General features: G+C 43.4%; 1 protein-coding gene, 1 long non-coding RNA gene and 1 other non-coding gene across 11 annotated transcripts in view; all 3 read left to right on the top strand.

Moving 5' to 3' along the window:
• The window catches only part of LOC102454386 (uncharacterized), a 43,175-nt gene extending 38,531 nt beyond the window's left edge, over positions 1-4,644 (top strand). For all 9 annotated transcript variants that reach the window (XR_003089995.2, XR_003089993.2, XR_003089992.2 and 6 more), the window contains 3 exons: positions 90-187; positions 1,673-1,788; positions 3,165-4,644. This is a non-coding gene — a long non-coding RNA (uncharacterized LOC102454386). The remainder of the gene's footprint in view (positions 1-89; positions 188-1,672; positions 1,789-3,164) is intronic.
• Positions 1,366-1,508, top strand: LOC112546322 (small nucleolar RNA SNORA12). The gene has a single exon (XR_003090000.1). It is a non-coding gene; the product is annotated as a small nucleolar RNA SNORA12 (small nucleolar RNA).
• A 1,224-nt stretch (positions 4,645-5,868) lies between the features above and the next one.
• Positions 5,869-27,285, top strand: part of CHUK (component of inhibitor of nuclear factor kappa B kinase complex) — a 39,487-nt gene continuing 18,070 nt past the window's right edge. The window contains exons 1-11 of the mRNA XM_075934690.1: positions 5,869-6,049; positions 6,437-6,531; positions 8,890-9,004; positions 11,755-11,824; positions 17,755-17,843; positions 18,580-18,669; positions 18,823-18,947; positions 19,085-19,192; positions 21,046-21,181; positions 21,602-21,796; positions 23,966-24,068. Of these exons, the coding sequence (XP_075790805.1) occupies positions 5,927-6,049; positions 6,437-6,531; positions 8,890-9,004; positions 11,755-11,824; positions 17,755-17,843; positions 18,580-18,669; positions 18,823-18,947; positions 19,085-19,192; positions 21,046-21,181; positions 21,602-21,796; positions 23,966-24,068 (1,249 nt within the window). The 5' untranslated portion in view covers positions 5,869-5,926. The remainder of the gene's footprint in view (positions 6,050-6,436; positions 6,532-8,889; positions 9,005-11,754; positions 11,825-17,754; positions 17,844-18,579; positions 18,670-18,822; positions 18,948-19,084; positions 19,193-21,045; positions 21,182-21,601; positions 21,797-23,965; positions 24,069-27,285) is intronic.

Here is a 27,285-nt window from a genome sequence, read left to right as displayed (position 1 = left end):
AAGTGTGTCACTGTATGATGCTTCCCACTGGCAAATGAAAAAAATCATGTTCTACAATGTAAAATTAACCAAAATGCTTTTTCTATTAGACTCGTCTAAGCCAATGTCTACACTACCACAAAAAGTCAACCGAATGTATGCACCTTAAGCTATGTGAATAATGTTGCTGGAGTTGACATACCTTAAGGTGAGTTACTGTGGGGTCCACACAGGTGGGGGGGAGGGTGTAAATGGGAGAAACTTTCCTATCAACTTACCTTACTCTTCTTGTCAGGGTAGAGTGCAGAGGTCTGCAGTTGATTTGGCAGGTCATCACTAGATTGGCTAAATTGACCATCGGTGGATTGATTTTTGGAGTGTGGATCCCCACTGTAGTTTAGATGTAGCCAAAATATAAAGTGGATTAGGAATCCATAGTTTTTACTACAGCTACATCTTATTCTCATATTTGCAGGTGGGAAACTGAAGCAGATGCATTGACTTGCTCATGGTGACTCACTGAGAGTATCTGCAGAGGCTATGCTGACATACCTGTAGCTACCCTGGCATAATCCCTGAGTCCCATAGATGCAGAATCTGCTGAGGAAAGGTTTTTTTTCCCTCTTGTCATAAAAATATACGTCACCTAGTGACAATATTTGCATCTTCCATGAGGTTTAGGTTGGTATAGCTATAGCATTTAGGAGTGTGGATTTTTCATGTCCTTGAGCAACATAGCTATGTTAACCCTTAATTTTAAGTGGAGACCAACATAAGAACATAAGAACAGCCATAATGGGTCAGACCAAAGGTCCATCTAGCCCAGTAGCCTGTCTGCCGACAGTGGCCAGCACCAGGTGCCCTAGAGAGGGTGGACCGAAGACAATGATCAAGCGATTTGTCTCCTGCCATCCTTCTCCAGCCTCTGACAAACAGAGGCCAGGGACACCATTTGTATCCCCTGGCTAATAGCCTTTTATGGACCTAACCTCCATGAAATTATCTAGCTTCTCTTTAAACTCTGTTATAGTCCTAGCCTTCACAGCCTCCTCTGGCAAGGAGTTCCACAGGTTGACTACACGCTGTGTGAAGAAGAACTTCCTTTTATTAGGCCTTAGTTGGTGGCAGAGCCAGCAATAGAACCCAGGAATCCTGGCCTTTGTCCCCCATGCTCGTCTACTTAAATCAGCTGATAAAGACCAGAAGGGTTTCATATAGTCCATCAGGCTTTTCTCTTGCCTTGCTCTCAGCAGTGCTCTGTTTAGGGTACTGAGAGAGCCAGAAAAGCTAAAAAATGTGTGCTGTAACATGTACAGATCTTTAGACAGCGTCTGCAATCATGGATACTCAGGGGCCAGGTTTTGCTGAATTGATTATGGAAGGGAGCATTGTGGTGGTTTTCTGCCTGGCGGATCTGTGACAGTGTCAGAGCGGCCTCACCCTACCACAAAGAGTATAAAGGAGAAGGACTGTCATGAAAACTTTTCCAGAACTTCTAGTTTTCAGTTATTCTTCCATCTCCTACAAGGCAGACCTGCCTCATAAGTTTAAGTCTGTAGAGACAGGTGATCTGTCTCGTGTGATGAAAAGCAGTGCTGAGGGGTGTGCAAGCCCCAATGATGGATTTATTGCCTTATCTACTAGGAGAATAGTATGGTTTGTATCTCTTTCTCATTATGTTGTCCATCGCCAGGTGATTCCTGTACACTCACTGTTGAGATACTGAAGACATTAGAATCCTTTATTGTACAGGTGCAAGAATGACAAATTGAATTACTAGAAATCCCAGAGCACTTGGATATCCAGCAAGTAAGAAACAAGATTTTCACTTATTTATTTAATCTTAATCCTTTTTAGTTTGCCATTTCATTAAAAAATATCCTTACATGACCAGAGTTAAGTTGTAGGCATTTTTATTGGAAGATACTGTAGGACTGCTATAGGGTAACGGTAAATAAAAGGTTAGAAGTCAGAGAGAGCCGGACTTTTCTGTGGTGGGTGGATATAAGAAAGAAGTCTTTGTTGGTGTGCCAGTCATGTCTCTGAGATCAACAGAATTTGTTGTTGGAAGAGCAGGTGCAGCTTTATTTGCTTCAGTGGAATAGTACCAGTTTATGCCAGCTGACTAGCTTTTGGGTTCCCTTGTCTGGATAGAGCTTAAATAGTTCCTGCTCTTCTTGTTGGATCAATAAATAACTAGCAGCAGACTAGCTTGCTGTGTCCTTCGGACCCATTACTCCTTGGAAACCACATCTGCGGCAGAAGTAGGGACAAGCTAAAAAATAAAGTCCATGTTTTCTTTTAACTCCGACACACGGTGGTTTGACTTCATGCAGCTGCCTGATCAGCATTACACAGAGAAGAAGCCTGATTTCAAGCAAAGTTGAGTCTTTACTCGGTCTGGCTCAGAGGGAGCTCCGGTGAGGAAATGGGAACAAAAATATAAGACTTCATAAAGCAGCTAGATTCCATGAATAAAACCAGACAATGAGTATCAATAGTGGGTTTTTTTCTAGTATAGGAAGTTCCTGGTCTTCCTGAAGAGATGATTGGGTAGCTTCTGGGCAGTGGCACAAATATGTTTGCATGACTATTTAAAGGAATGCAAGAGTTTAATACCCCCTGTGCACTGGGAAGCATAAGGGCATGATTTTCAGCAGGCTGAGATGTGCAAATTCATTATGCTTTTACTTTGGTTTCAGCATACAAACATAAAGATGCTTCGTGCTGGGAGCTCAGGCCCTCTGTGGACAGGGGCTGCCAACACCCTTTGGTGCTACCTCTGATGCAGTGTCAACAGTGCAGAGAGGCAGGTGGGAGCTGTTTTTTAAACCAGCTCTCTGCATAGACCAGTTTCTGCCTGCTGACCCATGCTGCTGCCTCTGCATTAGAGGCAGCAGCACAGTGTGGCAGGCAGCTTCCCTGCGGGCTCTTCATTTAAAACTCGGACCAGTGTGTTGGGACTGAACCAGCCTGCTGGTGCAAATTTTAAAGGGAGGGAAGGAGAGAGAGAAAGAGAGAGTGTTTGTGTGTTGTGGTTAATTGGGACAGGCAATTGCTTATAGATTAACAATCGGGTAAACAGTTATTCGGCTTAGACACTAACATCCCTACTTGTGGCTTGTGTGGCTCAAGGGGAGTGAAAACACTCATAATAATATCTCTGTGCATTGTGCTTTTTGCAGCTGGAAATGTGGCTTTGAGGGTTCCTCCATCCACACTACTGGAGCAGCTCAGATCAGGAGAAGAAAAGGGATGTGGGGTCAACCTGTTCCAAGAGATCCTGCCAGCCTCTGGTGCTGCACACACTGAGTAGAGGGCTTGCAGAAGCACCTTTGTGGGGCGAGTGGAAAGGGTTAGTGCAGAGAGGAGAAACAAAGAAGAAAAGGACAGAAACGTGCAGCAGTTCATGTTAGCGCGCTCAGCGCCAGACGGACATGTTGGAGACTTCAGGTGCAAGTAACCCTGGTTTGCCTCCCGTTGCAGTCTATTGATAACTGCATTCTGAGACCTCTCTACACTTCCTGCCCCCACATTCTCCACGTGTTTCTGTGCTACTGCAGTTCTACCACATCACCCTGAGGGAGAGTACACGCAGTCAGAACTGCATATATGCTGATGAATGAGACACATTGTGTGTGTGACATGAGAATGGCTATTCTTTCCCCTTCAAAAGTTATTTTCCCTGTATTTGTAGAGTTTCATTCAGTTACAGTTATTTTTGGTTTTATGAGTTTGTAATAAAAGTCTATTTATGAAAACTTAATTCTTTAATTCACATCCTATGGTAGCTGGGCCTGACATTGCACAATAATAGCACTTTGTGTATTTGCAATGTTATATTACCATCTTGCCTCTTGGGCCCAAACCTATGAGCCTTCAGTACCCCAGTTTCACATCCTAAGTTCCCCTCAGTGAGTCTCTTTGAACTGGACTCTTGGGGAAAACTTGCACACCCAAGTGGAGCAATGCACCCCTAAATTCCTTAATCTGGAGTGACTTTCAGACAGTGTTGTAAAAAGCAGAAGGATTTATTAATAGTCAGGAACACAATGAAGAAAGTCCTTGGTAAACAAGGGAACAGAGTTACAGGAAAGTCCATCCGGGTTGGTCCTGAATCCAAAGCTCTCTCTGACCCCTCCTGAGTCCCAGTCTGCTTCCAGGTGCTTCCCTTGCAGTTTGGAAAATTTGTTTTTCCTATAACTTTTATCATGTTTAGCATAAAATATATATTTGATATACCCATCAGAGATGCACTTTTACAGCAGTTCAGAGGGGAGCTGGCATTAAGATATTGGCTTAGAAAAATGATGAATTACTAACTTAAAGTAAATGTTTAGTAAAATAACATTAAGCTCTTTAAGAGCTTATTTGTGGCTCTTGGTCACTTACAAAAGAGGAATATATATTTAAAGATGAGGCAACTGAGGGATTGAAATGTGAAGTCACTTGCACAAGGTTGGGCAGCAGCATGGCGGCAAAAACAGAACACATCTCCCGACTCAGTCCTGTCTTTAACCAGAAGCCCCTCCTTTCTTTTGTCCATTTGCGGAATGAGATCTGGAGTTTCATATTTGTGGAGATTCCATGTGCCTCCAGTTATTTATCTATATAGTGTGTCCAAATTACTAGCCACCGTTAGGTAATATACAATTGTACTTAAAATGAAGAGATGAAGGCAGTGATGCAAAACCATGTGGCTACGTCTAGACTGGCATGATTTTCCGCAAATGCTTTTAACGGAAAAGTTTTTCTGTTAAAAGCATTTGCGGAAAAGAGCATCTAGATTGGCACGGACGCTTTTCTGCAAAAGCACTTTTTGCGGAAAAGCGTTCATGCTAATCTAGACGCAGTTTTGCGCAAGAAAGCCCCGATTGCCATTTGCGCCATTGGGGCTTTTTTGCGCAAAACAGCTTTTAGCTGTCTACACTGGCCCTCTTGTGCAAAAATGTTTCTGGAAAAGGGCTTTTGCCCGAACGGGAACGTCAAAGCATTTGCACAAGAAGCACTGATTTCGGACAGTAGAACGTCAGTGCTTTTGTGCAAAATCAAGCAGCCGGTGTAGACAATTGGCAAGTTTTTCCGCAAAAGCAGTTGCTTTTGCGGAAAAACTTGCCAGTCTAGATGCAGCCTGAATGTATGGCATCTGCGGTAAGGTAGTGCTGCCTAGTTTACATTTCATTTTCCATAGTAAAATGACTTTTAAAAATGAAAAGTGAGGACTGCATCTGAGTAGCCCTAATTGTACCTTTATGAAGTTTTTGGTTACTTTGTTCATGAAGGGACTTGGCAGAATTTGTTTTTATTACAATAAATTTTGACACATGTTTAATTAAGGCAATTTTTTAGATTCTTACCTATTTAAGTTTTAAGTTAAAGGAAATTATGGGAGGGGGTCAGACAGTTATTTAATGACAGACACATTTATAAAGCACTTTGCCTTGTAAACACACGCTGTCCAAACTATAACAAGTACCCTTAAATGGCGTGGCATGTTCCTGAGTTGCTGCTTCTCTGTAATCTGGGGCTGTAACTGATGCAGATGTTTTTTCCAGCTGTGGGGAAGCTGACAGGCTCTGATACAAATCAAGTCCTACCAAGCCTACCCGGGGGGAGGAATGGGTGGCGCTGCCCCCCCCCGCAAAGCTCCCGCAGAGCTCTGCTCCAGGCGCCACGCGCAGGGCACGTGCTGCAACACATCCCCGCCCCTGCAGGGAGGTGAGGCCGAGGGGCGTGGCTCAGCCGGGGAGGCGTGGCTTGATCTGCATGCGGACCGCGCGCTCCCTCGTCGCTGTCGGGTGGGCGGGGCCACGGGCTCCCGCACGCGCCTCGGCCGTTGGCGAGGAGGAGGGGCGGGAAGCGCGAGCGACGCCGTTCCCCGCCCCCGCCCGGCGGGAAGTGACGCGCGCGCTGGTTTCCGGGCGAGCGGCCGGGGCCCGGGCGAGGCATGGAGCGGCCCCCGGTGGGCGCGGCGCTGCGGGGGCAGCCCGCGGGCAGCTGCGGCCCCTGGGAGATGCGGGAGCGGCTGGGGACGGGCGGCTTCGGCAACGTCTGTCTCTACCAGCACCAGGTGCGGGGGGGCGGCGCCGACCCCTCCCCCCCGGGTTCGCCCTGTCAGTCGCCCCGCCCCCCCGGGAGCCCGGCCCGTCGCTGCCGGGTCACCCCGCAAAGCCTGCTGGGTAACCCCTCCCCCCCCCCGCTCACTCTCCTCCCAGGGGCTCCTGCCCCCGCACCGCCACCCGTGTGCAGCGGGGGGGGGGATCTGTGTGGAGGGGGGGTATTTGGGGCTGGTCACTGGGATCAGGCTAATGGATTGACCCCCCCCTTAACCCCCCCTTGGCCCCCTCCCGTCCCCCAGCTTTCTGGCCCGACACTGACCCCCCCGCACCGTGCCCTTCTGCTCCAGCCTCTTGCAACCCGGCTGGGGCCGCAGCACCTGTGACTGTTTGTGTTGCAGGAGCGGGGTGACAAGATCGCCATCAAATCTTGCCGGTTGGAACTCAGCACCAAAAACAAAGACCGGTGGTGCCATGAAATCCAGATAATGAAGAAGTAAGTAGGTTGCATCATGGCCTTGTCTTTTGCTTTTGGGAGGCAGTGTTCTCAGATCCACGGGGGAGCGTTTCCCCTTCAGAGATGTCACTAGCTACAGACTTCTTTCGGTCTTATTCACTCTCAAGCTTCAGGGGGTAGCCGAGTTAGTCTGTACAGGGGAAACTTAAAAAACAACAAATAGTCTGGTAGCACTTTAAAGACTAACAAAACATGTAGGTGGTGGTGTGATGCCATCTACATGTTTTGTTAAACTGCAACCAGACTATTTGTTGTTCTAAAGAAGGTTATCGTTAGCCTCCAGGGAAAGAGCTGTATTTTAAAAACAGTTTTACACTGATACCATAAAGGGAAAACACTGTAATTATGATACATTTAAAAAGCTCTTCTTTTCGTGGTCTTGCAGTTTGATGGGAAAACTACGCTTGGCAGTGAGGTGTGTCTGTTTGCTCTTGGCACAGAAGTGAACATTGTGAGACGGGTTCATAGAAATACTTTTGGCGGTTTTGCATTTTGATTACTTTAATATCAGAGAGAACATTGAGAGGTGACTTGATCAATGCATCTAGGCACTAATAAACACAAAAGGGAGCTCAAAATGGATTTTTTTTAAACCTGGTAAACAGAGAATGGGGTCTTAGAGCTGGAAGCTGAAATTGGACAAATTCAATCCTGAAACGAGACAAGGTTTCCTAGCATTGGAACAGTTTACTTGAGAAGTGGGGCAACTACCATTGTTTGGAGTCTTAAAAAAATCTTGTCGTACTGACTGCCAGATTTGGGGTCAGGGAGGATGGTATGGGGTATGGTTCACTTTCAGGGGTCATATGGCCATGGCTAACTTAATCAGTAGAGCCCTGTGGGGATACAAATATCTGTCTGTGGATGCACATATCTGCTGATCAACATTGGCATATGTTGACCTGTAGAGCTCTACTCCCAAGAGGCACTGTAACCAAAGAGAGGAGCATGGTCATCTTGTCATTCCCAGAAGCCAGTGACAACAACTCCTTCCTGCCATGTGGCTGTACTGTCTCCAGTACCACCCCTAGCGGGGCTGTAGGACCTCAGACAGAAGATGGCAGGGTTGGGGGAGGGGGCGTACAATCACACTGCTGAGACGAGCTGCTGGCGCAGGGCACTGGCTCCTAGGAGCAATGGGACCATGGAATCATAGAATACTAGAACTGGAAGGGACCTTGAGAGGTCATCGAGTCCAGTCTCCTGCCCTCACAGCAGGACCAAGCCCAATCTAGATCATCCCTGATAGTCTATCTAACCTTCTCTTAAATATCTCCAGTGATGGAGATTCCACAGTCTCCCTAGGCAGTTTATTCCACTGTTTAATCACCATGTTCTTCTCCTTTAGTCACACTGCCTCTTGACAGTAGAGCCCTTCAGGTCAGCAGATACTGATGTCTATCCGCAGATATCTGCATCTGTGGAAACATTTGTGTAGGCATAGGGCTCTACTAATCAATTTCATGCTGTTGAAGGGGCCTCCTGCATTTGTGCCACCTCCATCTCTCCCATCTGCTTGTGGGTCACAACAGTTTAGTTGAACCCAAGTCATTGGACTAAATATAAAGGTAACGAGGTGAAACTTAATGGCCTGAATTTGAGGCTACGATTGTCATGGAGGTCACAAAATCTGACTTTTTTGTGACCAGTGACATTTTTTCATTTCAGCCCTTGGCAGCAGGGGACCTTCCCAGTTCCTAGCTTTAGTTTAGCTCTAGTTCATATGTTAGTTTCATCCAGGATGGAATATTCTTTACTGCTGGGATTTGAACCCAAAACTCTTGTCCCACTCCAATCCTTAGCCTGAAGATTCTTTCGACTCATCCATGATCTGCCTATTCTTAGAAAATCTGAATTCTGTTTATTGCCCCTGGGTAACTTACTGGAGTAAACTTGTTGACAATTATGTGCTGGCCATCATGCTTCTAACATTAAATGTTTTGGGAAAAGAAATCTTAGGCTACACAGCAGCATTATTTTTGAATAATGCAGAGCACTTCTACACAGGAAGTCCGTTATTTTGAAATAAAATCGAAATAATAGGCTTCTTACTCCGACTTTGATAAACCTCATTGTATGAGGAGTAAAGGAGGTCGGGGAAGAGTGCTCTATTTCAAAATAACTGCTGTGTAGACAGCACTAAAAGTCGAAATAAGCTATTTCAACTTAAGCTACTCAATTAGCAAAGCTCAAGTTGTCGTTTATTTCGAGTTTAGCACTGCTGTGTAGATGTGCCCTCTCTGTCTTCACATTTGAAACACATTTTATTGATTCATCTGCTTGTTGATCTTCTGAAATACCTGTATCAAGATTTTCGTCATGCTTTCCATTGCTTAGGTTAAACAACCCCTTTGTCGTAAAGGCCTGTGATGTTCCAGAGGAGATGAACTTCTTAGTTAATGATGTCCCTCTTCTGTCAATGGAGTATTGCTCAGGAGGTGATCTCAGGAAGGTAAAATCTGCTTGTTTGAAATTATAACTAAGTGATCTCATAGTTGTGACTTCCTGTAGGACTAAGTAGACTTGGATTTTTGCACCTGTGTAGCAAGTGCAAATCCATATACTACACCAGTGTAAGAAGGGGCCTGCACCAAGCATCTTACAGAGGTAAGTACAAGTGCAGTCCCCTTTTTACTCTGAAGCAGCATGTCCATGTAAGAACTCTATCAATATGGTGCAAATTCTAATAGCCAAGTCAAGCCCTTAGATAACCATTAGTGTGTTTCATAAAGATACATAAGAGAAGTTATTCTGGAATGTGTGAAAGTATAAAAGGTGTCACATTAAGTTGACTATTTAGGTTCTTGTATGACCTCCACCAGCCTTTCAGGGCTGAAGAAGGAATCAGAATGCTAATATTCTCTTAGAAATGTGTTTATGCCATTACTTGGGTGACTTTCATTTGGGAAGACACTAGACAGCATTTTGGAGGAACTTGCTAATGGTGTATTCACCAGCACCTTTCAGTAGTTTAACGAAGGGAAGTGACGTGGACCAGTGCTTTGCACTCCTCTCTCTGGCAGTGGGAATTGAGAATGACACTATCATATGTAGGCAATTAAATGGGAGATTGGACAAGAATTTGATCTTCTAGCTAAAATGACAATGAAGGCTCTTGATGAGAATGCAAATGATAGGCAAGTCAGAGATGTGGCCCAGGCTAAGGACTGGAAGAGAGACAAATGAGCTTTAGCAATGAGACTTTTATATTCTGTTAACCAATAAATAACTTCATAATCTCAGTTTTTTCCATTTTACTTGCATCTTTTCTTTGCTTACTATATTTAACTACTTCTGGCTTTATTGGAAGCAATTGGAGCAATCACTGGTTGGAAATTTGCAAGAGGAGGAAACAATCTGACTCCAGAGAGGACTGGTTAAGGTTAGATAGAGATACCAACATGGATGCTGAACTGGCGATATGATTCGCAGGGGCCCCACTCAGAGGTTATGCCTTCAGTGAATAGGCTCAGTGACATTGGCTATGTAGGATTTAGTTTCAGTGTAGCATTTACGTTTCTGAAATTTTTAAAGCTGCGTTTGTACCATTGGCTGTTCTGGAAGTAAAATGCACTAGTCCAATTGAATTTTTAATGACATATGATTGCATTTTCATCTCTTCTGCACTTGTTTTGTGACATCATCTTTATTTTGCTCTTATGTCGCTATCTAGTTAGAAGTCTGTGGGAGCACCAAGTCTGGAATATAGCCTGATACTAAGTTGAGATCTTATCAGTTACTGGACATCTTGATCTGCAGGAAGTGTTGTCTGAAGAGAAATGAGACCCAGAAACAGCAGAGTTGGGAGACTGATTCTGCCAATGACTCCTGTTTCTTGAGGCATGCTGTGTATGCTCTGTCTACACTGGTAGATCATTTAGGATTTATGACCTCCATTTATAAAAATATGATCAACCTTAGCTCAGTGTTTCTCAAAGTGGTCCACAGATCCACTCTGAGAAACCTGCTAACTGGCCACTCGGGTTTGTTTATTTACTGGCCTTGCGGCTTCCATTGTCTCTGGTTCACCGTTTGCAGCCGGGGGGAGCCACAGGAATGCAGATCTAGGATTTTACAATCCTATTGGAGAGCAGTAGCTGCTGGCCAAGATCCCAGCTTTGAAGGCGCAGCCACCACCAGCAACAGTGTAGAAATAAGACTGGCATTGTATGGTGTTGCCACCCTTACTTCTGCATTGCTGCTGGCGGGTGCTGCCTTCAGAGCTGGGTGCTTGGCCAACAGCCATCACTCTCCAGCCACCCAGCTCTGAAGGCATCACAGAATCAAGGCAGGCAATACCATGATCCCCATAAAATAACCTTGCAACTCCCTTTTGGGTTGGGACTTCCAGTTTGAAAAATGCAGGTTTCCCCTGTGAAATCAGTATAGTATAAGGTAGAAGTACACACGACCAGATTTCACCATGGTAGATAGGGAGAGACCAGATTTCAATCCTTGATGTATTTTTCATGGCTGCTGAATTTGGTAGGGCCCTTCCTTTGTGCTTCCTTCCTGTTCTTTACATGGAGTACTAATGTAGGGGTTGCAAGGTGTCATCCTTCTGCTGTGAGTGTATGTGTATACATGTGCTCCTTCCTGTTTGTTCTTCTTGCTTGGCCTGATTTTCCTTGGCTCTTCTGAAATGGTTTAGACAATTTGTTTAGAGCAGTTGATCCCTCCCAAGGAGTGATCCTACTCCTGAAATGCAGGCCAGTCATAAATCTCATTTGTTTGCTTTCATATAATGTTTTGAATTTGTCAAAGTGTTGGGTAAAGTATAGACCCTGGGGACCAGGAACTTCCTAAAATAGCTGTCCATTTTGAATCTGTCATAGCTTGGTCCTGCCGCGCGGGCAAGGGACTGGACTTGATGACCTCTCAAGGTCCCTCCCAGTTCTAGTAGTCTGTGATTGCTTATCCTCTAAACTTCCTACAACCCTCTCCCGCCTCTCCTCCCCCCTGCCCCTTGTTTTATGTAACTATGACATTCTTCACAAACTTGGAATCTTCTTTCCAATCCACTTTCCTGTTTGTATATGCTTTTGTCTTTCTGAACCTTTTATATGTTTGTACAAGACCAATTAATTCTGTGGCCCACTTTCGGTATGAATTGTATTATTTTCTCATGGAGTTGTGGTAGAAGACAGAAGATATTAAATAATTCTTGCATTGCGGACTTAGACATATTTTTCTTTTCTGTAGCTCTTAAACAAACCAGAAAATTGCTGTGGACTTAAGGAAAGTCAAATACTTTCTCTGCTTAGTGACATTGGTATGTAATCTGCCTTTTTTGCCTTTTTATGTTCGTCATATGTAACTTCATTGTTCCAGCAAAATGCTGCAAATGCAAGTTGTCAAAACAAGCAGGCTCATTTCTAGGGTTGTTCGTTCTGCTTACCTGGATAATTTATGATGCTTAGGGCTTGTCTGGAGGATTTAGTCTGCATTAACTCAGGTTAGTGTGGTGTGAAAACATCCACATGCACCCGCATGCACACACTGCAGTTCATTACAGCACATAAAGCTATGTCTATGCTACAGACTTTACAGACATGCTGTACTGTTAACAGCTGCGCTGTGGTAAGGTTTCCCATGTAGCTGCTCTCTGCCAGCAGGAGACAGCTCTCCTGCCATCATAATTAAATCACCCACAGTTAGTGTTGTCTGGGAGCATCTCCCATGGACATAGCACTGCCTATACCAGCACTGCATGAAGGAGTTCAAGGAGCAGCTCTTATAATAGCTGATGCTTAGTGTCATCCTCTTGTTCCTTGTCCTGCTTTCTCTGCTGTTCCTGTGGGAAGAGTCACTGCTGCAGCCAAATCTCTGCTTGGTGGTCTGGTGGGTGAAGTCCAAAACCAAAGCCACCTGGTTTTGAGTGCTGAAATAAAGCCCAACAAATCTACCTTTATTACTGACATGCACACACTCAAAACAGAAGCCTCGCTGCTAATGAACAGGAGAAATGGGGCGCCGAGCATTGGTATTGACAGACACCAATGCCAGGGTGCTGGATTTGTTTGGATATAGCGATGTAAAATTTTGATTATTGGCTAGTCGAATAGTTGATGCAGTTTGCATCGACTATTTGATTAGTCGATAAAGGTGCCTCCGCCTTTGAAGTGTAGCAACAGCCCCAGGGCTGTCAAAGTCAAAAGCGCTATAGGGAGCACGGGGCCAGTGGGGGACTCAAGCAGTCCCCCGCTGGCCCTGTGCTCACTGCGCCATTTCAAAGTGGCAGTGCTGTATGGAGCCTGGGATCAGCAGGGGATTCCCCTGCTGACCTGGGGCTCCACGCAGCGCTGCTGCTTTGAAGCACTCCCTCCTCTTCTCCCCCCCCCCTTTGCTTCCTCTTTCTGATTGAGGCAGCAAAGGCGGGGGTGAGGGGTGAAGAGCGACTAGTCGACTAGCCTGTCGACTATTTGGTAAGTATCTGCTTATCGGATAGTCGACTAGTTGTTTACATCCCTATTTGGATACAGACTTTATTCCACAGGGAGTCTTCAGTTCAGGAATCAAATCAACAGGCACTTCTGAGCTGCGCTGACTTCACCTTCTGGGAGAACATTGTCTTTAAATTTTATAGTCTGCCAGAGAACTGTAAGCAAGAGTTTGCAGTAATGGTAGATGATGGCAAGCTGATTGCCAGAACTGTTCTCCAGGATATCATGTGCAGTGTAGATGCACTGGTTTGAAACATGGCATCACCCATTACAGTAAGATATTTTGGTACATGAGGATCCCACCAGAACGCCTTTCAAAGGTCGATATTCATCTTCAGATAGGATGAACATTGGAGTTAGTAGCTTAAAAGATACCAGGATAACATTAAAATCTCTTGAGATCTATATTCTGGTGAAAAAGAGGAAACATTTTGATCCTCAACAACTGTACAGACTCCAGGGTGTTTCTTCTCAGTCTCAAGATTCACCAAGGAGAAAGGACGACTGTGGAGACTGTCCCATATAAAGTCCTGCTCTATTTGGAATGGGTTTATGCCTTCTAGCTGCTGTATTCACACAGCCATTCTGATGAATTTGTCAAGACCGTATACCTGCGGCTGTAGTTCCCTCTATTTCCTGACCTTTGTTTTCCAGCTGATGGTCACATTTTATAAAATCCTGGGCCCAAATAACATTGGATCAGTGGGTCTTAAGCCTGGTAGAACTGGAATATTCCCTTCAGTTCATGTATAGACTCTTCTTCCCTTTCCTCCTTCAGTGAGCACTTTGGTTCTCCTAACGAAGGATGATTGTGTCAATCACTTCTTTCATTCAGGGGCTACAGCAGAAGTTCCACTGGGCCTCAGAGGGAAGGGCTTTTATTCATGGTTATTTCCTGATTCCCCCAAAGCCGAAGGAGAGGTCGGGCCTATTGTAGATCTAAGAGAGTTAAAGAAATTCCTGAAGAAAATAAAGTTGATTGTGGTTTCTCTAGCTTTGATTATTCTCTCCTGGAACTGGGGACTGATATGTTACCCTCATCTTAAAGCACACTTGTTTCTATATTGCAGTTTGACACAGCTGCTGGAAGTTTCTCAGATTTATGGTATATGGGTCCCGCTGTCAGTTAAGTGCTCCAGTTTGGCCTCAGCCACTCTTTCGGTGTTCACAAAGTGCATGGTGGTGGTAGGAGCTCATCTGTAAAAATCAGGAGTCCGCTTCAGGGATGTTAAAGGTTAACTGGTTATCCAGTAAGCATGAGTCTTACCAGCATGCTTACCAGGTAACAGCAGGCCTGACCTGGTCAGAACAGCCCCTCGCCCACGGTGAGCCTGGCTGCCACACACATGCAGGCAGAGGGCTGCTCCAGCTTGGCTGGGTCCACCACGCTGTGCCACGGACGAGGGGCTGCTCTAGGCTTACCTGGTAGCATTTAACTAGTAAACTTTTTGAATGGCAACTAACATCCCAAGACTTTGTGTTCCCATACCCACGGTACTATGAAATCTGGTGTTCACAGATGGAATCAAAATGCTAACATGGAATTCTGTTCTCCCCGGCACTCGGACGGCAGTGGCAGGCAGGATGGGCTGCATGGCTAAACTATTGTGCAGCTGCATTTAAGAGTCAAGTTGTCTCTGTAGTGGTAGCAGCAGGTGCTGTCTGAACAAGTCTTCAGATTCCTCAGCACTTTATTTAGAGAGAGAGTGTGTACTCACACTCTTCTCCCCCCTTCCTCTGCCAGACAGAGGTATACACACTTCTGTGGATGTTGTGTTACTTTTCAGTGGGGTCAATTTGGTTGTATTATTCTGTACTCTACTCTGCTACTCCAAAAAGTGATTTTAAAATGTTTTCCTCATTTGTTATATAACCGCAGGATGTTCTGTTTGAATTTTAGATTTTTTTCTAAAATCAGTTTTTCCCATTGCAATCCAGTCCTGAATATATTTATGCATTTATAATAATGCTACTTAATTGTTGTCAATGTATCAAATAACTTTGATTTAAAAAAACCCCACAAAGACAAAATTATTTTTAAATGGGGGGAAAAAAAATAAAATCAGAAAATAAGAAATTTGAAACTCCATAAGAAAATGGATTTCATAGGGCCTTATTTACTTGAATAACTAGTTGAGGCTCAGGTTTTATACGGTGTCTCCATCATCCTATCCACATTTGATGCATTTGGGCTCGTAGTGAATGGTACAGATCAGTTCTACTACCTTTACCTAAGACAGCATTTATTGGTGTGGTCTTGGACTCCACAAGGGCCAAAATCTTACCACCTCAGATCAGGTTTGGGATGCTGCAGGATCTGGTGCTATGTCTGAAACCATGTCTCCTCCTCATGGCACATACTGTCTCCTGCATATTTCTGTGGTTCAACACAGCAGGCTGTACCCAAGTTGACAAATGTGGACAAGATGGTCCAGGTGCCAATGCCAATGTTGTTGTCCCTGAATTGGAGGGTAGAACCTCTGAAACTATTAGTGTCCTCCCACTAGGACTACCGTGGCAGGCAGGCAGAACAGGTTGCATGTCTGAACTGTGGTGCAAATACATTTAAGGAAGTCAAATTGTCTCTGGAGTGGTAGCAGCAGGTGCTGTCTGAACAAGTAACTTTAGTCGTGAATGCTTCAGACCTGGGGCAGCAAGAATGCCTGACCTGTGTTCCTGCTCCTGCATCTTCTCATCTCTCCCCCTTTTGGTTTGGATTTGGGGTCTAGAGACACAGCCATGGTATCTTTGCCATATGGCCTTTTCAGATACCTGCTCTGCTAGCAGCATTGCTAGGAGAGAGTTGGTGCTTTCTATCTCGAGTCAGCAGAGGTCTGTTTCTAAAAAAAGTATTGGCCTTAGCTGGTGAAAATGTCTTCTCTAAGCCAAGGTGGGTGTATCTGCAGGAGGAGCTCCATGGAGAATAGTCTAATGAAATTGGCTGGACATTTCCTTTAGAATAATTACCCTTTAATATTCAGTTAGTGGGAGAGAACACATGGCCATTTAAACAATATTGAATTTGTTCAATAATTAATTAAACATTAGAAAGTGGAAACTTACAGGTGATGTTGCAAAACAAATTTTAATTTTGTTTTGTATTCCTGCCTGCCTCCCACTTTTAGGAATGGCCATATGTATTCTGAAGAGATGCATCTAAATTCTTTGGCCTGGCCCATGAGGTCAATGATTTCCAAATGGCTGGCTGGAAATTCTGTGGCCCGGCCTTGTGGGTTCATGGCACTCTAGTCCAGCCAGCTGGAAATTCTGTTGCATGGCCCATGGTGCTCCACTCCAGCTGGCTTGAATTTCTTGGGCTCCTTCAGGTAAATTTAGACAATTTTTTAATACATATCTCTTATGTGTTCCTGGCATTAAATTTAGCTTCTTGTGCTGTGGCTCTACATTGCCAGTCCTCGGTTTCCTGCAGATTTTTCTATTGATTGTGGTAAATGCACTTTTGAAGCTGTAAACTGGAATACTGAAGCTTTTCAGCATCTGGTACGGAAAAGGTGGGGCTTTCGTTACCTGATTCCTGTGGGGATGGCAGCTTGGAATTGTGAGCTAAGCACTAATTTATAGTGAAGTACATAACAATATTCAGATGTAGATGTTGTTGCTCCTGCCCTGTGAGGGAATGGCGGGGGTGCTGGGTTGCCAGCATGGGCTCCCCAATGCTGGGGGAGAGCCCTGAGCCTCAGGGGCTAGATCCAGGCAAGCGGGGGACCACATCTGGCCCCTGGGCCTTAGGTTCCCCACCTCTGTATTAAAACAAGTGCATATAACTTTACTGTCCAATATATGAACTTGGCAAAGTAGTTGCTGTTGTACTAGGCTCCGGTATTTATGTAAATAAATTTTAGCTACTACAAATACATCCCGAATTAGTACAAAATAAAATTAATTGACAAAGTAAGGAATAAGGCTGTTTTTGTCCAATCTATTAGAAGCAAGGGGAAGTTAAAAACCAAATGTCATAAAACATGTAAAGGAGTGTGTAAGTTGTTTGTGTATACATATCACCTTAACCCTTTGTGTGGTTGAGGGAACAGTGGAAGTTCCTTCTGCTAATGAAGTTGTTCTTTGTTATTGGGCACTTGTGTTAGCAAAGGGAATGTAGACAAGGTCCCAGTTTGGGAGTATGTACTATGAGGGGGGCTGAGGCCTCTTTGTGCTGAGTGAGGTAGGTAGGTAAAGGTAAATCTATATACTTTGTCGTGAGGGATTGACCCTTTACCTCTTGGGGGATAAGGGTAGTCTGTTCTGTGGAATTTGCAGGCTCTTTTTGCACAGTGGTAGAAGTCGTGGAACGTCTTTTCTAGAGAAATGGTAGTTGAAGGACCTTTTGTGGTAGCAAAATACGGCACACTGCAGTGTGTCCTGTAGCAGGAGAGTAGACTGGTGAAGACAGCTGTGTCTGTATGAGGTACTTCACTAGGCATTTGACAGCTGGTTGGTGGTCTATAATGGAAATGCAGCTGGCAATAATTAGTTGGTGGAGGTTCTCTGGTTTATTAATGCAGTGCAGGGAAGTGACAGGCTAAGCTAAGATTAGCATTGGAGCCATAAGTGTAAATTTTCCAATTACAAAACTTTATTATGTTTAAAACTGTCCTCGTTTTTAAAGGGAAATACATAGATCTTAACTTAGTAATTCTTTTCTTTTTGGGCCAGGAAATCCTGTGTAGGTGTTAGAAATTCTTAACCTGATTTGTACTGCTTCTGTTTCACTCTAAGTCAAATACTTCATTTTATTCAGGATCTGGTATCCAGTATTTGCATGAAAACAGAATTATACACAGAGATCTAAAGCCTGAAAATATTGTTCTCCAGGAAGAAGGTGGAAAGGTAAGTCATATAACTGTGCCAATGAATAGTACCTTTTTGTCCCAAATATCAGGCCTGGAAGTCATCTAACAATTTTACCATGGCTGATTAAAATGAAGGATGCTACTGCGCTTTTACTGAGCATAGCAATGAATACCATTGAATGATGCTCACGCAGAAGACAACCATGATTTTAATAAAGTTCATATTCCATCTTAACATTACAAATTCTGATTGTAATATCCTTGAAGACTTGTTAATTGAAAGGTCACTGTACAGCAGTGTATTTGCATTTTTTTTCTATCCAGTATTCCTGCTGCTTGCCAGTATCAACCTTGTGATGCCTATTGTATTCTGGTATATGTTTTGGATTTCTGGGGGCGGGGGAGGACGGGTGTGCATAGACAGTCAAGATTATCCTTGTTCTCAGTTGGATACATTTTTTCTTGTTTCACTATTTCTGTTTACTTGATGTCATCAAAATAATTACATCTTGTAAATCCTCAAAAGTTTAGATGGTGTGTTCAATTGAATCGAATCCAACTAGATTCAGGATAATAATGTATTGGATATGCATGTTGCTGTAAATGAATGAGCTTGGTGTACATGGCTGAACAGCTCTGTGTAGCATTTTCATATTTTTGGACTCGTTCCCCCTACCCATGGTCGCCCATCCCTGGGTTTGACTCTGTACCTCTTACTTTAAATTTTCTCTTTTTATCACGTTTTATCATACATTTGCCTTGGTTATTGACAGATAATTCACAAAATAATAGACTTGGGCTATGCCAAGGATCTGGATCAGGGAAGTTTATGTACATCATTTGTTGGGACCTTACAATATTTGGTAAGTATTTTTTTCATGCTTACAATTTACTTAGGCATAAATCAGCACAGTTCTACTTGCATGTATTCCTCAAATTGTATATTTTTCAGAAATAGAAAAAATACATTCTTTGGAGTTCTGCCACTTTAAAAGTAGCATGTTGTTGTTTTTTAGGCCCCAGAACTCTTTGAGAGTAAGTCCTACACTGTTACTGTAGATTATTGGAGCTTTGGAACAATGGTATTCGAGTGTATTGCTGGATTTAGACCATTTTTACATAATCTACAGCCATTTACCTGGTAAGACATTTACTTTGGGAGGGTGCCTGGGTTTGATAGAGCTGATCTTTTTGTGGGAATGTCACTGTATGAACTAGACTAAATAAAATAAGTATGTTAAGTCAGTCTGTTCAGAGAATTTTATTTTTATTTTATAGGCATGAAAAAATCAAGAAAAAGGATTCAAAGCACATCTTTGCTTTTGAAGAGATGACTGGGGAAGTTCGGTTTAGTACCCATTTGCCACAGCCTAACAGTCTTTGTAGGTAAGTATGTTTATAGTTGTGTGTATGTTAATTACAGACTCTTCTTTTACACTATTAAGAGCCAATAGTGCATATGAACAGACTTATTATTTGTTAGTTTCGCAAGAAAATGGCCCCTGGTTCCACTGAAGCAGTTTTCCATTGGTTGATGTGCTTTACAGCATGATAAAACTAATATCTAGCAGTTGTTTAACTCTTTATTAAAAAAAACTTTGAGGGGTTTTTATCATTATGAATGAAAAAGAGGATTACTGGAATATTGAGGCTCACCTTAGAGTAGTTGTCCATATGCACATTCCACTACTGATGGGGGTGTGTGTGTGTGTGTGTGTGTGTGTGTGTGTGTGTGTGTGTGTGCGCGCGCGCATGCCCGAGGTTTGTCATGCCCTTCGGCAAGGGGATATATGAAAGAAGGGCAGCTTTTTTCGGGGGGGGGGGAGGGGGATATACCTATCTCGTAGAACTGGAAGGGACCTTGAGAGGTCGAGTCCAGTCCCCTGCCGTCATGGCAGGACCAAGTACCATCCCTGACAGATTTGCCCCAGATCCTTAACTGGCCCCCTCAAGGATTGAACTCACAATCCTGGGTTTAGCAGGCCAATGCTCAAAACACTGAGCTGTCTTCCTCCCCCTTCCCCTCCCCCCCCCCCATGGTTGCCATTAGTCCCTCTTGGCTGCCTCTTGACTTGAAACACGCATATCTGTGACCACCAGCAACCTTCCCTTGCATTTAATAGTAGTTAGCCGTTGGCAATTTATTAATTGATACAAGTTTATGATTTATCTAAATTTTAGCCAAAATAAGTTTGAACCTCAGGATGGCTGCTTCTAGGTTTCCAGTTGCAAAGCACTGTATGATAAGCAGTGGAGTTAGGCCACTAACTGGTGGACATATTAAATATTTAAATACCTTTGTCCAGTTGTATTAAATGCAAAGTTCATGTATTATTGTGGGCTGGAGTTGTATGTAACCCCTTCTAGGGTGGAGGTGTGATGTGAGGCCTGTCAGTTTAGAGAACTAAATTGAAAATGTGCCAGAATGGAATATCTAGCAGGAGATTAATGCAAATTCTCCTCTGGTTGAGCACGTATGGAATACAAATAGGGACTGCATATCACAATGAACTTCCAGTTACAGTAAGTAATCTCCATTTCCAAAATGAAGCCCTTCATATTTTTAAATGCCTGAAAGACGACTCTGCAGTCTTTTGGAGTACAGTCACGTGTGAGACATGCCCCATCTTTGTTCTGCTTTACTATTCTGAACTCTCTCTGAAAGTCCATTTAGCACCCATTTCAACCTCCCATGTATTAGAGGACAATAGAATCTTATTTACTCATGACTTAAGAGCTTTCTGACGGGTATAGTGAATGTATCACTACCATACCATCTTGGGACCTTAACTTAGTCTTTACTCAACTTACGAGACCACCCTTTGAGCCGATGAATTAGTGCTCGCTACTTAATCTGTATATGTTTCTATTATAGCTTCATTCAACAGATGTGTATCATAGACTACATTGGATTCTCAATATGGCCAAGATGTTAACTTTTTCCTTGCCTAACATGTAATTGTTTAACCTTAATGTTGTAGGGGTGTGTGTTTTGTTTTTGTTTTGTTTGCTTTTTGCATTGAGTAAGTGTAACTACTTTATTAGAGATACAATAGAGGATGCATTTTTTGTGTGGAATCCTGGTTCCACTGAAGTCAGTATGATTTTTGTCTCCTTTAGATTTTTTTATAATACTGGTAGAAAACACCTTTGAATTAACTGGACTGTTGATTGTAGAATTTTTGCCTTTTTCCATTTGGATTACACGTCAATATATGGTTTGTTTTTATTTTGTTTAGTATAATGGTAGAACCAATGGAGAGTTGGTTACAACTGATGCTGAATTGGGATCCACAGCAGAGGGGTGGAGGTATAGATGCAGAAACCAATAGACCAAGATGTTTCCTATTAATGGATCATATACTGAATCTGAAGGTGCGTTTTTAAATGTGTTATCTAAATAATGACAGTGAAGGCTTCTTGGTGGACAGTGCATGAGCTAATTGAGTGGAAATCCTTAAACCCTCCGAATCTATTGTCAAGGGAAGCATTCTTCCTTTCCTCCTGGAGAAGACGCTTGTACCTTAATCCAGGTCATACCTAAAGGCAAGAATATAGTAGTATTGTGACTCTTTAACCCTTAGTCTGGAAGCATAAGGGTGGCCTCATATGAATATGTCACACATGAGGGATACACTGTTGTTAGTAATTAAAAATAAGTTTGTCTAAACAGTCCAATTTTTATTTATTTGTACATCAGCACATCACTTTTCCAGGGCAGTGTATTATATAGCCTGATGCCTTTGTGCCATTTGTCTCCTGAAAGATGTAATGACTTTGTTCTTGGTTTTACAGATAGTACACATCTTGAATATGACTTCTGCCAAGATTGTTTCTTTTCTTTTGCATCCTGAGGAAAGTCTTCATTCACTTCAGTCTCGCATTGAGCTTGATACTGGAATAAGTACTGGAAATCAAGAGTTGCTTTTGGAGATGGGAATTTCCCTGGACCCTCGTAAACCTGCTTCCCAATGTGTTATTGATGGTGTGGTAAGATTATTTCCACTTTACTCCAGTTGTGTCATATCTGTGTTAAGTTTTCACATTAAAAATCTAAGGGGAAATTAATTGCTCTTATTTAATCACAGTGAAGTTTGTAGCTTAAGCTATTTTCTTTCAGTTTAGTCAGTGGTTAGGTAAATTTTAGCACCCCCTGGTTTACACATTTAACATCAAGTCAAGTGATTGGCCATGCAGAATTCTACTTTTGGTGCATATGTCACCCCTGGCTGGATAACTGTACTCAGAGAGTAGTTATTAATGGTTCACAATCCTGCTGGAAAGGTATAACAAGTGGGGTTCCGCAGGGGTCTGTTTTGGGACCTGCTCTGTTGAATATCTTCATCAGCGATTTAGATATTGGCATAGAAAGTACGCTTATTAACTTTGCAGATGATACCAAGCTGGGAGGGGTTGCAATGGCTCTGGAGGATAGGGTCATAATTCAAATGATCTGGACAAATTGGAGAAATGGTCTGAGGTAAACAGGATGAAGTTTAATAAAGACAAATGCAAAGTGCTCCACTTAGGAAGGAACAATCAGTTTCACACATACAGAATGGGAAGCGACTGTCTAGGAAAGAGTATGGCAGAAAGAGATCTAGGGGTTATAGTGGACCACAAGCTGAATGAGTCAGCAGTGTGATGCTGTTGCAAAAAAAGCAAACACGATTCTGGGATGCATTAACGGGTGTGTTGTGAGCAAGGCATGCGAAGTCATTCTTCCTGTCTACTCTGCGCTGGTTAGGCCTCAGTTGGAATATTGTGTCCAGTTCTGGGCACCGCATTTCAAGAAAGATGTGGAGAAATTGGAGAGGGTCCAGAGAAGAGCAACAAGAACAATTGAAAGTCTAGAGAACAGGACCTATGAAGGAAGGCTGAAAGAATTGGGTTTGTTTAGTTTAGAAAAAAGAAGATTGAGGGGGCACATGATAGCTGTTTTCAGGTATCTAAAAGGATGTCATAAGGAGGAGGGAGAAAACTTGTTCATCTTGGCCTCTGAGGATAGAACAAGAAGCAAGGGGCTTAAACTGCAGCAAGGGAGGTTTAGGTTGGACATTAGGAAAAAGTTCCTGTCAGAGTAGTCAAACACTGGAATAAATTGCCCAGGGAGGTTGTGGAATCCCTATCTCTGGAGATATTTAAGAGTAGGTTAGATAAATGTCTATCAGGGATGGTCTACAGTATTTGGTCCTGCCATGAGGGCAGGGGGCTGGACTCGATGACCTCTCGAGGTCCCTTCCATTCCTAGTATTCTATGATTCTATAAGATGCATGAGGTCATGTTCTGTTGAATATCAGTGTCTGGTGGACTTTGCCTGTACCGCTCCTGTTCTCTTGCTTCCTGTAACATGGAAGAATGGAGGTGGCAGCTGCAAATAGCACTCAGTTTTTTCTTATTGCCTGGAGCTATGAGATAAAACATCATAATGTCCTCATTCTTCTGGTGTCCTCTGCAGTATTCCCATTCTTGGGAATGTGCCAGCCATTGCTGCTCGGATAGTGGAACCTTTTGGTACTGTCTATCAGAGTGCTCATGTGCTCCAACTCTTAGAATCTGAGTCGGGTTTGAGGCCATGGCTGGGAAAGTGGGTACAGCACCAGCTGACACCCCTGTACCTTTCAGCCACAGCAGCAAAAGGACATAGACTTCTCCAGATTGCAAAGATCCATAGCTATATATAAAAAGCTTTGTTTTTTTCATTACCTAATGTTTATAGCATTTAGGCTGTAGATAATTTTAATATAAGGTAGTTTAGCTAAATAGAGTCTTGAGAACACGTCAAAGGATACTGCTACTCAAAATAATCCAATTTTGGTCTTTTATGTAGGATCTGAAACTAAGCCGTGCTTCATATTTCTATCCCTGCATAGTCACAGTCCCAATATTTAAAAAAAAACAACAAACACACACATGCTTAATTTTAGAATCCTTAATTCCTGTTTAAGGACTTAAATCAAACAGTTTGAGTCACTGAAGTGCTGCATTCTCATCAGCTGTCAATATATAAAATGATTGTTGTATCTGAGATCAGCATCTCTTCTAACTAGTTCATAAAGTTATATGGTAGCAAGCGATAGGGTTGGCAAGAAGAGTTGAAATCCTTTTGATGGTTTGTTCGGGATTCCCTATTTTACAATCTTTCTTTTTCTCTTCAGAGAGGCTGGGACAGTTACATGGTTTATTTGTTTGATAAAAGCAAAACTGTGTATGAAGGACCTTTTGCTTCCAGAAGTCTGTCTGACTGTGTAAATTACATTGGTAAGTGTATTCCAATAGACTTTGAACTTGAATGCCCTTCGACTAATTTAATACCCAAATTTGTCTTGCCTAAAAAATCAGCACTGAGAGACCATCATCCCTCTCTACTGTCCATAAATAAATCCCAGCCAAATAGAAACACAACAGGTGTAGCCAAAAATTCTATAGTGGGAGTGCCTGTGGGGGCAGACTGCTCTAGAAATCATATGAATTAGGTAGTTACTGGACCTCGTGTCCATATCTCACTTTTTTAGTCCCCAGGTGTTCCATTGCAGCCTTTGGTAACACAGGAGGCTGGGAGTGGACACGTTTGCCCGAACCTTGTTGACCAAGATGAAAGGGAGTGGATTAGATTGCACATACCCATTCCACTGCATGGGTCTGAGCACTTGAGGGAACAATTATCCGATTTTCCCCAGTGGTATTTGTTGAGGAAGCACAAGTGCCTGCTGTGCCTTGTGCCAATTGCACGCACGTACAGGATGGAGCCACCCTGACCCCCCTCAGTTGCTTCTGCTGCCCATGATAGGTGTTGGTGCTCCTTGTTCTTGCCTCTGCAAGTCTTTTTGTGACGTGTGTAAAGAGTGCCCCACTGGCTCCTGGGGAGAAGTCCGCAGCCACCCCAGCCCCTACTCTGACACTGCACCTCCCTCCTCACTCTAAGCCCCTCCTCACCCTCAACCTTCACTCTCACACCCTCCAATGCCTTGGTCTCTTGCCCTGAGCACTCCACATCCCCAAGGCCCTGTCCTGACTCCTGCACCCACCACACCGCAAGCCCCCTACCATAAAGGACCCAAGCAACACCGGACTGGGTAAGTCTTCTAGTAAGGTTATAAAATAAATGCATAAACGAATGTATTCTGGGAATATGTTCTTTTCAATCACACTTGGTTGATTAACTTCTTAAATGTCATGTATGCTATGAAAAATCTATTACATATTAAGTAACTGCCAGTGGGTCAAAGTTAAGATTTGAGTGGGTGGTCGAATTGGAGATATCTGTGATTGGCCAAGGGGTTTATTTTTGGTGGTAGGGTATTAAATGAATACTAGTGTGTCAGAGTCTCATGCCCAAGTCGGTTCAGCTGCCCCGTGCTAGAGCAGATGCTCCCAGTCGGTTCAGTGAAGGTGGTAAGATGGCATCGGAGAGAGAGGTGTTGGGGAGATTCCTAGTGTGTGACTGTCTGCCCTCAGCCAGGAAAAAGGCAGACGAGAGCTGCCAGAGACTGAATGTGGTTCCAGGAAGAAGGCTGAAGGTAGGAGCACCATAAGAGCCATTTGCTGGCTGACTTCCTCAGTCTGGAGATTCTGGGCCACAGTAGAGGAGAGGGCTGCAGGACAGAGCAACAGAAGACTTTACCTGTTAGTTCTAACCTGAGTGCCAGAGCTAAGTGCTGCAGAGGGCTGACAATAGGGGAACAAGGGCTAGAGAGCTGGACTTGGAGAAACCCGGAGGGAGCAGGGAAGTGAGGTGTGGTAAAGATGATCTCCCAGCAGAGAGGCTGAAAAGAGAAGGGTTTTACTGCTGGGATGACTGCATGGGGATAGAAGAGGGTGGGCAAGGAGTCTAGGTGTGGCAGAAGACACTGGAGTGTGGTATTGATGCACTTTCAGCAGAAAGGCTGATGGGGATTCCTTCTAGGGATGTAAAATTCTGTTTAATTAGTTAACTCGTTAAATGGGGATGTGTAGGGGCCCCCTCTGCTGTGGGCAGGGGCTACTGTGGCTGTGCTTGAGTGCCCCTGCCCACAGCAGGCCCCATGGGGCTTCAGCAGCCTCCACTAGTTAACCATAACTAGTAAGCATCATCTGTTAAGGATGATGCTACCCAGTTAACAATTCACATACCTAGTTCCTTCTCAGAAGAGTGACATTTAAGGACGACCTGGGGGTGGTGATTTGGACTCAGGGGAGTTTTGTTCTGGGGTGGTTTGCAGTGTGTTTTGTTAATAAGCTGGCTCCTAGGAGGAGTTTTGTGTTGCACGTAAGAGAGCCTGAAATGACATCTTTTGTGTTAACTAAGAAGGGAAACTGAAGCAGGCGTGTGCATTTTGCTGTGGTCTGCCACAGAAGGGTGCTTCATCAACTAGCTAAACATATTTCCAACCTCATGACCTATTTCCAACCTCTGCAAGACAAACCTGAGAATACAGTTGAATCTTATGCTGTGTAAATGATAGTCACACCAATAATGTCCTTAACTTTTCAGACACCTTTCTCATCCAACAGTTATGTTAAAACATTTTAAACTACCTTATATGTCCGGGAAAATTGGATGTTTATATTAGAAGCTAGCTCAAGCTTTCTAACACAGGGGTTTCCAAATTTTTCCTATTGTGGATCGTACTCCTGCACATTGTTGTACCAAATAAAAGCAAGCAGGATCTTATGAGGGGGATAAGGCAAAAAGCCACATTTATTGTAAAGATAATAATAAAAATAAAGAAAATATAGAAGCAAACAACGTTGTTTAACTACTTATTCCTATCACTACTTAACCCTTATACACTTGTGTGTATATATATATATATATATATATATATATATATATATATATATATATATATATATATATATATATAACCATTCATTCATACATCCATTCATTCAAGTTCTGTGTATAGTTACCAGCCTGGAAGTTGCTTGTGACAGAATACTGGCCAGGTACTCTGTACACAAGTGATGGTAGTGGGGAGCAAAGTCCTGATCAGATGCGCATCTGAAGCTCCTGGTGGGCTGGCAGCAGAACCTTGGACTCTGATTCCATAGTTTTTTAGTCCAGTTCTTATAGGAATTTCTTCCTATGCCAGTCTATGGAAATTGCTGTATCATGCTGATGTCTCCAGGGTGGCTGCCAGGTGCTCATCAGTGATCTCATCGGGTGGACCTCCAGTTTCTCCACTTGACACCTTTTGGTTGCACTGGCACCTGACGCCTTCTTCAGCCCTTTGTTGCTGTATTCTCAGGCTGGCACCTCTCAGAACCATTCACTCATCATCCAAGCACTCTCTCTCTCTTACATACATTCCTTAATGTTTCCCATACAATGTTTTTGTATAATAATAACTTTACATATATCAGAGTTGTAGTTACAGAAAGTTTCTGGGTGGTATTGCTTAAAACATTCTCTGAGTGCTGAATAAAGTTACAATGTTTTAAAGAGAACAGTCCTCAATTAAGTAACAATGGCCTTAGTCAATTACAGGGCTTGGCT

Source organism: Pelodiscus sinensis, chromosome 8 (genome assembly GCF_049634645.1).
Source record: "Pelodiscus sinensis isolate JC-2024 chromosome 8, ASM4963464v1, whole genome shotgun sequence".
NCBI lineage: Eukaryota > Metazoa > Chordata > Testudines > Trionychidae > Pelodiscus > Pelodiscus sinensis.
Note: the sequence above shows the minus strand (reverse complement) of the source record. Positions and strands in the feature narration are given on the sequence as shown.